The following is a 16,988-nucleotide window of genomic DNA, read 5'->3' as shown; positions in this document are numbered from 1 at the left end:
TCCCAGAATTGAAACTTAACGGCTCTATGGAGAAAGATGATGATGGAGAAAAAATATAAATATAGCGGCGAGACGGCTGCTGCCGACAGGCCGGTCTTGTGTTTTGCTGCTGCCGCCGCTGACGGCCAGAACAAATTTCCCTCTGGGATTAATAAAGTATTTCTGATTCTGAACTACGGGACCTTAGTGGGAGTGGCCTGCGGTGCTGTGCATTCTGGGATTTGGTGTCTTTCATCCACATGAAACAAAAACACACTTTCTGCCTTTTCTCAGCCAAGAAGGCACCAACTTCAAAATGTATTTCACATTTCTACATATATGACCCAATGTCAATACAGATTCATGTTTCAACGGGTGAAGTATCCCTTTAAGACCCACCTCTTAAACTACCTCGCATTTGCTTTTAGTTTTAAGTCAAACTGGACATTCTGACATTTTATTATACTTCTATTTGTTCTTTTATTGTTCATTATTCATATTTGTTCTCTAGCATTGTGTTTCAAGCCTTTACTGCATGTTTGTCAACTGACACGTTTGAAAACATTTTTGTTTCTTTTCCAGAAGAATTACCTCGGTCTGCAGCAGTGCAGTCATGATGGACACATGAGGGTATGATAAATTAATAAATAGTTTCTTAATGAGGCCCAGGAACAGTAAGTGAAGCTTCAGATGCATTCTCAAACTTTAACAATTTTCTTAATTGTTTTCCTACTTGCAGTTATGAAACATTTAAGAGTCACTGCCATCAGTCTTTGCATCAAATAAAGATTGTCACCTTAGCACAGAAGAAATTGACCATCTTCTACCATTTGGCATAATTAAGACAAGACACATACTTTTTAAAAATATTTAATGCCTCATCCCATCAGAGCAGATGTGTTGACTACAGGAACTTAATTTTCCTCCCAGCTGAGGAAAGCAGCAGATCCTATTGGGAACAAAAGATGTGAAGATTTTCAACTTCATGTTTCAGTTGTGTTTAACGTTCAGAACATAAAATACAGACGACAAAAAACGATCAATCAAAATGAATTGGACAATAGACAGATTTTTCTTTTTTAAGTACTTTTTTTTCTACAGTCACAATCAAGCTAAATGCTGAGGCACAGATCAGAGACAAAAATGAAATTGGTCTCTAGATGACCCTTAATTCAGGCAAAAGCAAATGTCATTCTCACATAGATAAATTAAACTTCAAAACGTTTTTGTACATACCTTTTTTGTCTTTTTTAAATCGTGTATTCTTGGTTCTTCAGTCCTTTGCCTGCAGTGTTTTTTGTAATCACATCATTCAGCTGATGAGGGTCATAACGAGTCTTTGATCGAAACACTTTGCCCCTCACATAGCGTTTTTGGGATTTCACAACATATGTGTGTGCAGATGGTGACGACATAATGAAGCCCGTCTGAGGAAGCCTCTTGGTGTCGACACGTTTCCTCCAAAACAGACCGTTTAATGTAGGAGCAGAGACTCTGGGTTTGGGATGCTGGTAGGCCGTGTTACCAGGTTCTCTGTTTACATCGGCTGGACGCCTCCATTCATTGGTTGGTTGAATGAAGGTCTGCAGACGGCCAGCATAGCCACCGAGTCTTCGACCCTGTGAGGCAGAAAATAGGTCCGGGGGTCTAACGGCACCATAAGAAATTTCATTTTTGATAACCGTGTTCTTCCTCTTCACTTCATTGCCAACTAATCTTAGGTCTGTCTCTGATGCTGGAGCAGAACTAGGGGAGTTGAAGGTTGCATAACCAAGTTGAGATAAAACCCCGCTCTGGGTGGATTCCAAGCTGTTAGAAAAGGGAAGCAGGGTATCTTCTGTTATTTGTTTTGATTCCTGAATGGCAGATATTAGATTCTGCTCAGAGGGATTTGATTTCTCTTGAGTAACGCTGACTCCCTGCGCTTTCAGATAGCCGTCGTATAAAGAGCTTGAAGGATTCATAGTAATGTCATTGGGGCTGCTTGTTTGAACACCCACGTGGCCACTTAAACTCTGTGATGAAGGGTTTTCTGAACTGGAAGAAACAGATCCAACAGATGCAGGCCGGTGCACAGGGGGGTTTTCATTTACACGGTTTGATTCCAGATATGCTGGAAATGTCGGGGTTGGTATCTCCCTATGTTTTGGAACATAATCTGGGAAGTGCAGTTGACCTCTTGGCGCACTGACGTATACACTTTTCCTGTAGGAATTCGGAGATCGGGGCTTTGGTGCAGAAAGGAAATTATTTGGAGTCCATCTGCTTGGTTCTTCACTTTGGAAATCTCCAAGTTTAAAGCCAACAGATTGTTTTTGATAACCTGCAAAATGGTCTTTACTTTGAGGTGTATAATCGGATGTTTGGATATACTTCTCAGGGGTTTGCGGGATTACAGTTGTCATCTTGTTGTCATAGTAGTTTAAATCTGGGGCAGAAGAATAATCTTCTCCAAAGAATGAATCAGGAGGAATTTGTTCATAGAGCTGAGGGCTTGTTGACTGAACATTGTTATTTTGTGAACCAGGAGCACTAGTATCTCCACTACTGTCAGACAATTCATTATTATTTAAAACACACGGTGTGGCTTCTGACTGACAGAGTTGATGGTAAGCAGCATCCACGCCCAGTCCGGAGTTATCATGAGCATTGTTTGTAATAAAACTTGCAGTAGAGTCAACAGGATCGAGGACGGATCGGCTTGGCATTTGGTAGTTTGGACTCATATCGCCTTCTTCAAACTCTGTATTTCTGTTCTTCTTCCAGGCTTCATTTTCATCGGCCTCACTGTGAGCGTTGTCTTCTTTTGTGGAGTCAAATCCAGACCCTGCGCGAGGCTCCTCATCTGTATTTCCAGCCTTAGAAGCCAACTCGTTTTCCACGATGTCTCGCGCCGTTTGAAAGTGTCTTCTCAAGTCACTTCCAGGTTTGAGGAAGGAGCTTTTCATTTTCTGTACAAACTGTTTAAAATTTCTCATGGTCGGGAAACTGACACCCTCCACCTTTTTTCTCTGCTGCGTGTGCTCCTTTACTAAAAGGTCAAACGGGTGTCCATAACCAGGATCTTCAAGATCAGAATTCTGCAAGGAGGGAGCAGAGCTTTGTACCATCTCTTCACTGAAGCTAGTAGCAGAGCTAGCATCCTCGTTGTCATCACGGTGGACTGGATCCCTCAGCATCTCATTTATGTGACCGTCAGAGTCATGGTTTGCATTTAAAGAAGCTCCAGAGTTAAACTGGTTTGAGGTTTGGGGATCAAACACACCTGCATGGCTACTGAATGCATCGTCATTGAGAGAAAAGTCCTGTTCAAAACTGTAACCTGTCAAGGGAATAAACAGACATTGTATAATTCTTTATGGTTGAAAAGTGCAAGAAAGAACAAAAAAATAAATCTTACTTTTTTTTTTTAATACTTTATTGCAAGCTGTTTTACTACATTACAAGTTGTCATATTTCATCACATATTTTGTTCATCCTGGCACATTTTTATATATAATTTTTTAAACATACAACATGAAATAAAATAAAAAGATAAAAATCTAAAGAAAAAGGTAAGAAGAGAAAAAAGATAATTAAATTAAGATTTAGTATATCTTACCTTTTTGAGTAAGGAAACAAATGCAGGCCCAGAACAACACATTGTCAAGCCAAGGAACCCTGAGTAAATAATAAAGTCAGACAAAAAAACAGTACAAACTCTTGATTAGGTCAAAGGTCATTGTATTTTATTTACCCAAATAGGAGATTCATTCTGTGAAGATGTCTGTTGATAAAATCTACGACCAGCTCAAACAACAACCAGTCATGCTCCGTCTTTCCTTCCTTCACAATGTTTGAGAGCAAGGAAGAAGAAAAAAAGAGAAGTGCACAAAAGGGAAAGATACATCAGATTCTCCTCACACTGACTTTAACGAGGGGATTGAAAACAGATGGTGCTCACCTGATTAGACAATCACTGGTGGAGCTTTTTATTCAAACTGCTGAATGGTGAGGCTTAAATGGTAAACAAATGAATCCAGAGAGTCCAAATGTGGAAGATGTGAGCTTTGGTTAAGCTTTTGCATTGGAAGATATAAAGTCAACATGTTATTCTAACCCCTTTAAACATTATTGTTAAGCCTTGGAAAATGGATCTGCAAAAATATTAAAAACTCAACTAATACTAAAGAGAACAACTTATGAAACTCTTAACAGATATTTGACCCATGTGAATGAAAGTCGTGAATGTTTACACACTGCTGAGTTCATGAAGATATTGTATTTCACAGCTATCCTTGCACTTATGCATCATTGCGTTCATCTCCTTTTTTTTTTTTATACTTTGTATATATTTAAGAGTTGCTTCATTCATATGGTTATTTCATTTCAACAAACATGTTTTCGACATAAGATGTTGAATGAATCAAAAAAATAAACTACCCCCAAGAAAAGAAGCAGCAACATCTTTAGAAATGAATACACACACATACACACACATCAAAACAATGAAATAAGAGAGAGAGAAAATAAAATAAATATAAATAAATATAAAAGAAAAAGAAAAAGAAGATGAAAAATAAAAATAAAAATAAAATAGAAAATAGAAAATAGAAATCAAACAGACAAAAACAAAACAAAAAAGATAAGGGGAGGGGTATAGCCCCTATGTTCAATGCAAATTGAGGTTTCCACATTTCTACATTGGATTAATTTTAATATTTCATGGGTATTGTCAAACGTTCATCTACCTTTAATCACTTTTTCCTGTCTGAGGGTCCAATCATGCTTCAGTTTAGATCCTCATTAGTAAAAAAAAACACGATATAAAATGATTGATTTCAATGTAACTCAATTCTGTCCTGATTAATTAATGCAGCTTTCTGACAGTGTGCTTTCAAACCTGTGCTCTGAATTAATGATGAGCTGGAAGAGGTTCACCAGCTGAGTAAGAGAGACACCATAGAGTTTGGATCAGAAGATGGACCTGACAAAAGAACGTTGTGTGAGGAGATGTCAGCAGGCTGCGCTCACTAAATGGTCAAACTGGGTGAAACTTCACAAGAAGACACGAGCTGGTAGGTGATTAATCAAGTTATTCAGACAGTAAAATAAATCATGAGGAGTTTTGGCTTAACTCATGGGATTTTATGTTTTTGTGTGAGCTGTGTGTCTCTGTAGTGTAACCAGAGAAAACAAGCAGTCTGGTTAAGAAATGCATCCAAACTGAAATTCAGTTTTTCCCCTAAGTGTACGCCCACTCATGACTCATTCTGTCCCCTTCATTCTTCCCTCTCTGTGAATTGGACTTTATATGCTAAATCCATGTTAGAATTCAGTACAATTAAATGTAAAGCTACTATGAAGACTTTTTGACTGGTTATGAAACAGACTCACAGTAATGTTGATGTTTGATGATGAACTTCGAAAGCAAAAGAGACCATCAGCCACAAGACTGATTATTTCTGTAAAGCAATCTTTAAAGGCTTAATATGTGATTTTTCACACTTAAATATATAAATCAAGTATCTCCTCTGAAAATAACTCTGTGAGTCATGACTGTCTACAATGGGTGTAACACCCGAGTCCCACTGTCTGTGATGTTTGCATGTGCATTGTCCACAGGGGGCGCCCAAATCAGCAATAATCATTATGTTTTTGCCATTATTAAACTCACATATTATCCTCCTCTGAAAGAAGATTCAGAGCATAAAACATGACCATTAAAAGTGCTGTGCTTTTAAAACAAAATTCAAATTTCTTTTCAACTCAGTCGCTGTCGCCAAACTTGAGAGAGTTGTAAATTATGGCCGTCTGAAGCGCATCATCGCTTCATGGCATAACGTTGTGAAGGACTCAAAGAGGACAAGAGAGGACCTTGAGGTATGCTTGAATTTTTTAGCCGTTTATTAAGTACATACAGTATATGCAATTTTATCAAATTTTCTCCATTTGTGTTTGTGTAGATCTGGCAGAGTGAAGAAATGGGCCGTTATGAAAACCCCAACAGAGTCCAGGAGACAGGGAAAGGATGTGAGGAGCTGTTGATTCTCCCTAGCTTCCTCTTACTGAAGGTTGTCCAACTTTTTAATGTATCACTCAACCACTCTCTTGATGATTCTCTGTTCACTTAACGAGCCCCATTATTTCCCACACATAGATGGATTCTCTCTTTTTTACAGTCAGTGATGTACGGAAGAGGAAAAAAAAAATGTTGGTTCTTTTTTTAATTCTGACTTTATTCTCAGAATTCTGATTTTAATCTCTTATTCTCAGTCTGAATTCTGAGAATAAAGTCTGAATTCTGAGAATAAAGTCTGAATTCTGAGAATAAAGTCAGAATTCTGAGAATAAAGTCAGAATTCTGAGAATAAAGTCTGAATTCTGAGATTAAAGTCAGAATTCTGAGATTAAAGTCAGAATTCTGAGATTAAAGTCTGAATTCTGAGAATAAAGTCAGAATTCTGAGAATAAAGTCAGAATTCTGAGAATAAAGTCAGAATTCTGAGATTCAAGTCAGAATTCTGAGAATAAAGTCTGAATTCTGAGATTAAAGTCAGAATTCTGAGATTAAAGTCTGAATTCTGAGAATAAAGTCAGAATTCTGAGAATAAAGTCAGAATTCTGAGAATAAAGTCTGAATTCTGAGATTCAAGTCAGAATTCTGAGAATAAAGTCAGAATTAAAAAAAAATATTTTTTCAGTGGCCCTAATCCTCTTCCGTAGTGATGAGATCATGCAGGTTACATAACTTTAAGTAAACAGGCTTCAGTCTCTTTAAGGCCAGTTAATTGATGACAGTTGCTGCTATAGTGGTCGAATGTTCCTCTTACCTGTGACAACAAACTTTTTTATACTTATGAAGCAACTCTAATTCAAGATCCATTGCTGTGCTGAGATTTTCCAAACAAATAATTCCCCCTTTGTTGGTGTCAATGTTTAGCAGCACTTTGATACCAGTGGCTGTGTAGTTTATACAAGATGCTTAAAACTCCAGTCATCTTTTTGACTCTGCTTGCACTCACCAGATGTTGCTCCCGTTTGTTTTAATTCATGCTCGTTGGCAAAGTGAGTGCAGTTTTGGCATTGTTTGTTCTGGTGTTTATGTTCAAACCATTCTCTTGATAAACAGAGTGTTTCAACGTGACTATGTTAGGAGAAGGAAAGAGGCTACTTGTACACACATCTTGGCTGTTCTGAAACCGATGGCTTGTTATGTGAGAGAAGAAATGTTGATCATGGGATTAGTATGGAAGTTAATTGAATGCTTTAATCTGTGTATTCATTTCCATAGCATTTGACTTAGAGAAGGTTCTGCTTTATTTTGTTTTTACACATATTCATGATTATTATTTTGATGAATACAACTTGACTATTTTACTATTACTTGGATGTTTGACGGATGGACCAAAAGGGAGCTCACATGTATCCATCATCACAACTGTCATGTGATTCTTTTTCTGCAGATCCTTCAATATCTAGAATTCCGAGATTGGCTCGCTTGTGCTGAGGTGTGTTGCACGCTGAAATCTCTTGTTCAGTCCGGCGCATTGTGGAGTCAGGTCTGCGCTTTTTTAAAATAAAAATTCATACTGCTTAAAAGCCATACTTGAGGCATGGAGTATAATTCCCCTAATGTCTGTCTTTTGTTAGATCAACTTCTCTGTGGAGAAACACTGGATAACAGACGGCATAGTGCAGCAGGTTCTGCAGAAATATCGCCCGTTTGTGATCCATCTCAACCTGCGCGGCTGCACGTCTCTGAGGTGGAACAGCCTGACTTGTATCAGTGAGTGCTGAACACCCTGTTGCTTTGGTTTCATGTGATGTATGTTTTTGTATTTGAATTATAAAAAGTCAAAACTATGTATTAATTCTACAATTCACTTAGCAGACACTTTTATCCAAAGCGACGTACATCAGAGAGTAAGAACAACACAAGCAAGGATCTAGAAAAAAGGGAACAATGTCAGTAAGAGCAAACGATCAGCTTTGAGTCTGATTGGACACACAGGTGCTGACAGGAAGTGACCAGAGGCAAAGCACAACATTGAGGGCAGTTCTTGAGAGCTCTAATCAGTATAGAAACCATCTTATAAGTCGTCGTTATCAAACAAAAACCATCGTCATTACCATCATCATCATCAATAATATGGAGACCATCATCATTAAGTTAGTAGGTATTCATGAAAGAGCTGGGTCTTTAGCTTTTTCTTAAAGGTGCAGAGGGACTCTGCAGATCACATGGAGTTTGGAAGTTCATTCCACCACCGGGGGGCGACAGAGGAGAAGAGTCTAGTCAGAGACTTAGGACCCTGTTGTGAAGGTTGGATCAGACGCCTTTCATTGGCAGAGCGTAGTGGGGGGGGGGAGTGTAGACCTGGATGAGTTAAAGTAAGGAGGAGACGTTTTTGTCTCTGTTTTGTAAGCGAGCAGCAGAGTTTTAAATCTGATGCGAGCAGTAACTGGGAGCCAGTGTAAGGAGATGAACAGCGGAGTGACATGCTCTTTTAGGAAGGTTGAAGACGACTAGTATTAATATTTCTACCTTACTAAAAAAGACAACACAGACAAAGCATAGTTACTCAGTCTGATACAGACTGTTTAATGAGATTGAAAAAAATTAAGGCGGGGAAATAAAGTCAAACTTTAGGCTCAAATGTTCACTGGACTCAGGACAGCCTGTAGATCTGGTATTTCTGTGGCACTCTAAGGTGGCTCGGCTCCAGCTCTTCTTCCAGCTCTCCCTGCACCTCCATCGGTGTGTTCCACAGCTCGGGGTCTGTTTCATCTGGATCTGCTCTGCTCTGCTGCCTCTCCTTTGGACAGCCTCTGTTGTAGGAGTTCACATATTCCTGCACAGGCTCCCCGGTGTGCTCCGGAGGGGAGCGACAGAGCAAGCCAGAGTGCCGCACCCCCGGATGCAGACGCAGCCAGTAGACCATGTAATGGATGCTGAAAAAAAAGGTTTCGGTTTTTTATTAATGGTTAGCAGCTGTTAAAGACTTTATATGTGATTTCTTGATCCAGCAGATGTCGCCCTTGAGCACCAGCATGAAACCAAAACAACTCGCGCTGCATTGTTGTGTTAGCATGCTAATGCTAGCGATCTTTATTCTGCTCGTATCTTCACACTGCATGTAAATTTACCTGAAATGAGCGTGATCTAGAAACACAGTTAAGCAGTGAGTACAGTATGTTATTCTTCTTTTCTCTAGTCCCTCAATTAAACAACTTTTATACACGAGGGGAGGAGTCAGCCGGCCGTCCTGGCGATGTAAACAAAGTGAAGATAGGACTCTGAAAACTCTGAAAACATCACAGACAGTGGGACTCGGGTGTTACACCCATTGTAGACAGTCATGACTCACAGAGTTATTTTCAGAGGAGATACTTGATTTATATATTTAAGTGTGAAAAATCACATATAAAGACTTTAAAGAAAGTGATTGTAAATATAGTATTGGAGGAAGAGAAACCCACCTGTAGTCACACACCCAGGGGTTCCCTCCAAGTTTTAGCTGGGACAAGAAGTAAAGGTCCTCAAGAACCCCGTACTGGATGAAGTGCACACTGTTGTAGGACAGGTCCAGCTCTCGGAGGTGCAGGAGCCCGGACAGGGACGCTACGAGATGAAAAAAAAAGGTTATTCTCTCAGAATATTTATAAAAAGAGCCTGTGGTGCAAACAAACCCTGATTGGAATGTGTGGGCTACAAAAGTGTCTGAATCACACGAGTACAGTGTAACCCTCTTGGCTGTTCCTCACTATAAATAAATCCAATAATGTAAACACAAAGTTGGCAGAATTCCTAACATCATTAAAACAGGGAAAATGGGAAACAGAGGCCAGCACAAGTTTCGCAAAATGTTCTCAACCTCTTGACTTCCGATAATTCAACAAGATCAGCCAAAGAGAAAACAATGTTTTTGTTGGCTTTCTGTTTGGAAATTACAGGAATCACAAAGAACATACTGTGAAATTCAATGCTTATGATAAAATAGGCATACGGCATTAAATGCAACAATTACCTTTTTCAATGTTCTCCATGTTGTTATGGCTGATGTTTAGTGTTCTGAGGCTCCTCGCTGCATGGAAATCTTTGGCTCTGAGATGACTGATGGAATTGTGGGAGAGATCGATGTGAACAACATCGTCTGGAATACCTGTCGGCACCTCTGTTAGACCTTAAAAACATAAAAGAAGAAAAGGTTAACTCAAATGTTCAGTATTTTTTTTAAAATTAATAAATCCAGTAGATTTAGACAGTAGACGCAGAACACAGGCAGGCATTTTTTAGCTCTGTCTATTCTTAGGCAAACACCCAGAAGTGTACTTCTGATATGTTGACCTAACTTTGATTGGCTCGCTCTTCCTGAGTTGTTCATGAGATAACAAATGACTTCAGTCAGAGGTGAAGGTAGCAGCAACATCACATTAAATCAAAACACCTGCCAAGCCAGATGTGCATCTCTGCCAGTTCTGCGTCAAGCCCTGCTAATCCTTTTTGTGTGGAAAGGAAGTTTAGTCATTCCAGTCATTTAACAGCACTGTAATCATGAACATATGAGCTCTCTGACGTGTGCTTTAAGGTATTTTCTCTTCACCGCTTTGTTGCATAAGGAACATGTTGAGGGGATTTTTTAAACAGCAAGGTTCAGAGTTATGATTCAGAGATGAAAAAGCTGACAGTGAACTTGCCTCGGTGACTGCAGTCCATCCGTACTTGGGGGAAAAGGTAGGTGTTGCAAGACGTGGTGGCGTCCGGTTTGGTGCGAATATGACTGGGCTCGAAGTGAAATAAAGGTTCTGTCTCGTCCCCTTGCGGGTGCCCGGCTGGGTCCGTCTCCTTACAGAGCATCTCGGGGTCAACCTGCTTCAACTTTAAGCCTTTTAGCCTGGGGGGCTCTGCACACCTAGAGGTGGAAACAGATATATAATAGTGTGATTAGATTGGGTTATTACTCAGAGCATTAGATTGCAGAAACTTGTTTGTAGACTCACCTGGCATGTGTTCCCAGATATCGGTTGCTCGGGACCTGCAGGGTGCGGATGAGGCTGTCCATCGGGCAGAGGCAGCTCCAAGGGTTACCATGGAGACGTAGATAGCCCAGGTTGGGCATGGGGATGAGGACCTCCTCGCTGAGTGTTCCCAGACGATTGTTTTGCAGCAGCAGGGTTGTGAGTTGCCTCAGGCCCTGGAAGGCTCCCTCCTCCACTAAAGTGATGTGGTTCTGCTGCAGGTCCAGACTTGTTAGACCCTCGTATCCGGAGAAGGCCCCATCGCGGAGGACTTTGATCCGGTTGTGAGCTAAAAGCAGGTGTTTTGGTTGTTGAGACCAGGTCTGTGAGGGGGGGATGGAGTTAAGGCGTCGGCTTTGGCAGTCGACGAAGACTTCTCCGGACTCTGTGAGCTCAGAGCAATCAGGTGTCGCCAGTCTGGAGGAGCGGGATCTGCTGTGAGACCCAACACCCCGTACCCTGTTTGAAAAGTTGGAGAAATGAATTTAAGACAGGGGAAAGCTGGTTTAAACAAATCAGACCCAAGAGAAAAAAGCATACCTATCACGTGTGAGTTTGTGTCTGGCACCTCGGAGACCTCGTCCCTTTCCGGGTTTCTTTGCGTCGCTGAACTGGAGGAGCAGGAGGAGCAGGGAGGCGACGAGGAGAGAGGAGGTCAAACGCATCCTGAGCCCTGCGGGGATTCTCTTTTTTTAGTGAGAAGGGCTGGAGTCAAAGGAGCAAGTTTGTGACGAGGGTCTTACAAAAACGGCAGCACTGGGTCAAAGGTCAACAGTGTTATTGTTGATGGAACACAGCTGCTGCTGCTGCTCAGCCTGCGGAGAAAAGTGAGAGGAAGAAGATTATGTAAGAGCAAAGGAGCCGTCTGGGAATGTATATCCAGCTTTGACAGAAAGCAGAAAACCATCACTCTTCATGCTGGGTCTTACATAATCCTAAATATAGCTTTATGAATCATTAATCACATATAAAGACTGTAGAAGATTTACTACATTGTTTTAGACTGCCTTCCCTTTTTTTACTCTTAATTGTTTGTTTTTTTTAAAGGTGCATGCAGAAACCTCCAGGAGCTCAATATGTCAGAGTGTGTCAATGTCACAGTGAGTCATTTTTTTAAGAATAATGCAATTTGTGGGGGGCAGTGGTTAGAGCGCGCGCCCCTTGTATGGAGGCTACAGTCTTCCAAGCGGGTGGCCCGGGTTCAAATCCGACCAGTGGCTCCTTTCCCGCATGTCATTCCCCTCTCTCTCTGTCTCTGTCTCCCTGATTTCCAACTCTATCCACTGTCCTGTCTCTCTAATAAAAGGCACAAAATGCCCAAAAATAAATCTTAAAAAAAAAAAAAAAAAAAGAATAATGCAATGTGTGGATGATTCATCATATAATACGCACACATTTTCTACTAGTTACCCAATCATTGTGATACATATGATATGATGATACAGACCTTTGGCATACGCTGGCAGTGGATGTGAGAGAACTAAACAAACAAACGTCTCTGCTCTTCACCAGGACAAGATTGTTCAGAGAATCGTCGAGACCTGTCCCTGCCTGCTCTACTTGAACCTTTCCTGCACACATATCACCAACAAATCTCTGAGAGAACTGTCCAGGTAACCCCCCCCCCCCCCCCCCCCCCACCCACCATGTGATCCGATTACACTTCTGTATGGTCCGGCTCACTCACACATCAAAGACATTCCTGTATTGGTGCAGATGTTTTCCCTGCCTTTTTGACTCTTAGTTGCTGGAATCATCTTCAGTTCAGTTATTTGATGATGAACAGCCCCGCTGCTGACTTTTATGTAATATCTTAAAGCAGCATGATCTGTGCCAACTTAAAGATTTGAAAGCAACAGATGTGGGCGTTCATAACTAAAACATCTTGAACGATTGATTGCATTGATGACAGATTTGCAGGCTTATGGTTTAAGCCTCTTTAAATCTCTGTATTTCGGGGTAGTAGCAGTATGCAAAGTGCATTTGAAATGTCACATTTTCAACCATAACAGTATCTAAGGATCTCTACATTTCATTTATTTTAAATTCAATTCTGTTCTTATAAAGTAAGAACTCAAAAGTACACTTTTTTATTCTTACAATAACAACAAAACAACAAACTATTATCACCAGCACTTAACCACACAAAGAAATCTTATCGGTTTTCCAAACAGGAACTGTGTCAATCTTCAATACCTGAGTCTGGCCTACTGCTACAGATTCACAGATAATGGTTTTACGTACCTGAGCACAGGGAAGGGCTGCCGCAATCTCATCCACCTTGACCTCTCCGGCTGCACTCAGGTCAGTTGATACGCTCCTCTCAAGTTTTCTTTTGAAGTAAATTCTCAGGCTCAAATCAAACTTTTCAAATCGCTTTTCAAAGTGAAGTGTGCCTCGGATAGATCCAGTCACCCCTCTCTGCTCACACGTGTCTCCTCTTCTTCTTGTAACCAGTTTGCCCAGAGCGAAAAGAACATCGATCTGAAAGAGAGGAGGAGTAACATGCAGCCTTGTCCATAAGGAGGGTTGGGTTTATACAAACGTCTCCCTCCCTCCCACTCACCATGTGCACACACTCCATAACATGACACACACGCACCCCGGCGTAAAAACGCTTTATCCTCAGGGAATGTTGCTCGAGGTTGGTTCCAGATGTGCGGTTTCACATAACGGGGGCCCTGAAAACGTGAGGCGGCCAAGGAGAGAGCTGCATGCTGGAAAAATGATTCAGATTCCAGAGAACACACATGTTTTCCTCTGTCCCTCTTCCTAGATGACGGTAAACGGGTTCAGTTACATCTCAGCCGGATGTCCTTCGCTCAGAGAGATCGTGATCAATGACATGATCACACTGTCGGATAGCTGTGTTTTGGTAAGTCTTTTTTAAACATCTGGATCAACATCCACAGCTCTGGAATGTTAAACAACAAAAGTAGAAAATCTGAGACTAATAAGAAAATAATTTGTCCCTTTATGCATCATTTTTTGGTCAAAACATTGTACAGTGTAGGATAACCCTATTTCCCTTGCACCATATATCTACAACCTTTTCAGCCTGACTCTTCTCCCACAGGCCTTGATTGCCAGATGTCGCTGTCTGTCTGCCATTTCTCTGCTGGATGCTCCTCATCTTTCCGACATCGCCTTCAAAGCCATCGCAGAGGTGGCCAAACTGAAAACTTTTAGCACAGAGGGTGAGATCGTTTAACTTTTCTGCAGCAGTACATTTCTACATACAGTATACAAAATAAAGAGAAGTGATTAAAGTCAAGTCTTGTGCACTTTCAGGTAACAACCAAATGACAGACGTCAGCCTGGAGGCCGTGTGCAGCAGCTCGCCGGGCCTCTGCAGACTCCACGCTGCAGACTGTTCCAGATTGACAGACGCCAGCCTCACATCCGCGGCCACCCTGAAGAATCTGCAGCACCTGGACATATCAGTTTGTTACAAGTGTGACTTCTGTGTTTTTACGTTTTTAGAATAATAATATATATTTTTTTTAAAGACATAATGAGTTCACTGTTTGGTGTTTTCAGGGTGAGTGATTATGGAATCATGTGCTTGACTGAAGGCTCGTCATCCAACCAACTGAGAGAGCTGAACGTCAGTCACTGCAGCAGCATCACTGATGTATCTGTCAGGAGGATTGCACAGAGGTTTATACGAGCACTAAACATGACTTCACCTGGCTGAGTATAGTTTTATTAACCCTCGTAATGTCCTCCCGATTGCTATACACCAGCTGACCTGTCTGGTTTGACTGTAATTTGAGGCATATAAGATAAATTCATTCAATCAATTCTGTGTTACACCTTTAGTCTGACTTCAGTCCAACCCATTACCACACATTTTTCCTCTTTTTTAATTTTTTTTAGGGCCAATAGACCTTGTTTACATAAAAGTAGACCCTGTTTTTGAGTGAAAAAAAATGAAACAATGAATGATTTTGACTTTATATCATTTTGACTCTTTGACTTATCACAGAGTGGTATGTCTATGTCTAGGTATACGTTTAGTGAAGATGCTGTGTTTGAATCATTTGAATTTTTTGAATGGCGGCAAATAATCACACCTGCTGCCCTCTGGGGTCAAATTGACCCCGTCTGGTTTGACTGTAATTTAAAGAATATAAAGTGGATTCTTAACTTGATTTACACAAAATACAAAACACGAGAAATAAAAAAATCATTGATATACAAATATTAAAAGAAACAACAACTCAAATATAAATCAAATGCAGAATTTTGTTTAAAAGACAGAAAAGATGGGCGCTGGTGGCCCAGTGGTTAGAGCGCGAGCCCCATGTATGGAGGCTGTAGTCCTCCAAGCGGGCGGACCAGGTTCGAATCCGACCTGTGGGCTCTTTTCCCGCATTCCAACTCTCTCTCTCCCTGATTTCTGACTCTATCCACTGTCCTATCTTTCCAATAAAGGCACAAAATTCCCCAAAATAAATCTTTAAGAGTATTTTTGTACCAATGTGATGATCAACATTTTCTTTATAGTCTTTATCTGTGATGTTTCACACTTAAATGTAGAAATCAAGTATATCCTCTGAAAATAACTCTGTGAGTCATGACTGTCTACTATTTGTGTGTGTGTGTGTGTGTGTGTGTGTGTATACTATTCATCAGGTTGTGTAAGCTGTACACTCTTAACCTGAGTTATTGTGAGCGACTGACTGACAGGAGTCTGGAGTGGTTGAGTGGCAGCTCTATCTGCTCTCTTCACGTCAGTGGTTGCAACATCCAGGATCAGGTACTGTTCAGATGTTTGTTTTTTATCCTCACACACATTCATGAAAAGAAGATAAGCGGCCCCCCTTTGGAGGTCTTTAACCTGGTGTTTGTGTTTTTAGGGGCTCGCAGCTCTCCAAGAAATCCACTTGAAGAAGTTAGAGCTTGCTGAGTGTGTCTGCATCACAGACATCGGCATAGAGGTAAACAAACCAAGACAGGATTTCAACTCTTGGCCAGATGTGGCATTTTTATAGGGAAGTTTACACTTGTTGGTGGCTTTCATGTTGACTCCTTTTTTCCTGGGGTTGCTACTCAACAGCTTTCAGTAAACAAACTGTTTTCTGAAAAAAAAAAAAAACTAAACAAATTTTACGTTTGCAGTTTCCTTCATGTTCTCTTTTCCCAATTTTGTTTCTGACGAGTTTAGAGGGTGTGTAAGATGGCGAGAGATCTGGAGCAGGTCGATGTGTCTCACTGTGTAGCTCTGTCAGACTCGGCCATCAGAGCCGTTTCATTTTACTGCAGAGGTCTCGTTACACTCAGGATGTCAGGCTGTCCAAAGGTAAACACACACACACACACACACACACACATACACACACACACACACACACACACACACACACACACACACACACACACACACACACACACACACACACACACACACACACACACACACACACACACACACACACACACACACACACACACACACACACACACACACACAGCATTGAAAGGCTCCCTGGTCCATGATTTGCTTGCTCTGCTCCAGATGACCGACATGGCGGTTCAGTATCTGACGAGTGGATCTCAGTACCTTCAAGAGCTCGATGTGAGCGGCTGTGTTCTCCTCACAGACCGCTCCCTCCGACACTTAGAGAGGATCTGTCCTCCACTCCGCTCCGTCACCATGGTCTCCTGCAGCAGCATCTCCAAGTAAGGGGGGCAAAACGCTGAGTTCTGCACTCTGCTACTCTGTGATAATCAGAGTGTGTTTGTGTCCCTCAGGGCAGCTGCTTTGAAGCTTCAGCCTCGTGTGGCGTACTGGGAGCACAGCAGTGATGACTCTACGTATTGATTTTAGAACCACATGGGCCAAAATGGTGCATCCAATCACAAAAACCATCAAGATACCTGGGGACAGTTAGAGCGTTTTTTTATTGCTTGTAAACATGTTCTGCTTTGCTGATGATAATTCATACAGTCAGTAGTTAAGTCTTTGGTACTGTTAGAGCCATTTGTGTGTTCAGTATGTATGT

The 16,988-nt window shown here is 41.2% G+C and overlaps 4 protein-coding genes across 4 annotated transcripts in view; 2 read left to right on the top strand and 2 right to left on the bottom strand.

The window, feature by feature from the left end:
* LOC132972342 (membrane-associated guanylate kinase, WW and PDZ domain-containing protein 2-like) overlaps window positions 1-16,988 on the top strand; it is a 212,363-nt gene that overhangs the window by 158,361 nt on the left and 37,014 nt on the right. The gene's annotated exons all lie outside the window — the stretch shown is intronic.
* LOC132973470 (uncharacterized) lies at window positions 1,230-3,903 on the bottom strand. The gene is made up of 3 exons (XM_061036962.1): window positions 3,716-3,903; window positions 3,581-3,639; window positions 1,230-3,301 (listed from the first exon to the last, which is right to left on the bottom strand). The coding sequence occupies exons 1-3, from the start codon at window positions 3,730-3,732 to the stop codon at window positions 1,230-1,232; spliced, it is 2,148 nt and encodes a 715-aa protein (XP_060892945.1). The 5' UTR covers window positions 3,733-3,903.
* On the top strand, window positions 4,940-16,876 carry fbxl13 (F-box and leucine-rich repeat protein 13). The gene is made up of 17 exons (XM_061036961.1): window positions 4,940-5,036; window positions 5,732-5,841; window positions 5,925-6,032; window positions 7,425-7,520; window positions 7,612-7,747; window positions 12,028-12,080; window positions 12,493-12,593; window positions 13,155-13,284; window positions 13,757-13,855; window positions 14,057-14,177; window positions 14,272-14,434; window positions 14,521-14,640; window positions 15,619-15,742; window positions 15,843-15,923; window positions 16,151-16,285; window positions 16,502-16,665; window positions 16,738-16,876. The coding sequence occupies exons 1-17, from the start codon at window positions 4,940-4,942 to the stop codon at window positions 16,805-16,807; spliced, it is 1,908 nt and encodes a 635-aa protein (XP_060892944.1). The 3' UTR covers window positions 16,808-16,876.
* LOC132972351 (leucine-rich repeat-containing protein 17-like) lies at window positions 8,535-13,464 on the bottom strand. The gene is made up of 7 exons (XM_061035122.1): window positions 13,225-13,464; window positions 11,521-11,795; window positions 10,963-11,439; window positions 10,660-10,874; window positions 9,990-10,145; window positions 9,442-9,583; window positions 8,535-8,913 (listed from the first exon to the last, which is right to left on the bottom strand). The coding sequence occupies exons 2-7, from the start codon at window positions 11,643-11,645 to the stop codon at window positions 8,631-8,633; spliced, it is 1,398 nt and encodes a 465-aa protein (XP_060891105.1). The 5' UTR covers window positions 11,646-11,795; window positions 13,225-13,464; the 3' UTR covers window positions 8,535-8,630.

The sequence above is a fragment of the Labrus mixtus genome, chromosome 4 (assembly GCF_963584025.1).
Source record: "Labrus mixtus chromosome 4, fLabMix1.1, whole genome shotgun sequence".
Classification (NCBI taxonomy): Eukaryota; Metazoa; Chordata; class Actinopteri; order Labriformes; family Labridae; genus Labrus; species Labrus mixtus.
Note: the sequence above shows the minus strand (reverse complement) of the source record. Positions and strands in the feature narration are given on the sequence as shown.

Bases quoted from the DNA above. Each gene is read 5' to 3' on its own strand.
- LOC132973470 (XM_061036962.1), bottom strand. The intron at 3,302-3,580 runs GTAAGATATACT...TTCCCTTGACAG, and splicing joins TTGTTTCCTTACTCAAAAAG to GTTACAGTTTTGAACAGGAC.
- LOC132972351 (XM_061035122.1), bottom strand. From the start codon at position 11,645: ATGCGTTTGACCTCCTCTCTCCTCGTCGCCTCCCTGCTCCTCCTGCTC. The intron at 10,146-10,659 runs GCAAGTTCACTG...TATGTTTTTAAG, and splicing joins GATGGACTGCAGTCACCGAG to GTCTAACAGAGGTGCCGACA. The intron at 9,584-9,989 runs GTAATTGTTGCA...TTCATCTCGTAG, and splicing joins CATGGAGAACATTGAAAAAG to CGTCCCTGTCCGGGCTCCTG.
- fbxl13 (XM_061036961.1), top strand. From the start codon at position 4,940: ATGGACCTGACAAAAGAACGTTGTGTGAGGAGATGTCAGCAGGCTGCG. The intron at 5,842-5,924 runs GTATGCTTGAAT...GTGTTTGTGTAG, and splicing joins GGACAAGAGAGGACCTTGAG to ATCTGGCAGAGTGAAGAAAT. The intron at 7,748-12,027 runs GTGAGTGCTGAA...TTTTTTTTAAAG, and splicing joins GAACAGCCTGACTTGTATCA to GTGCATGCAGAAACCTCCAG.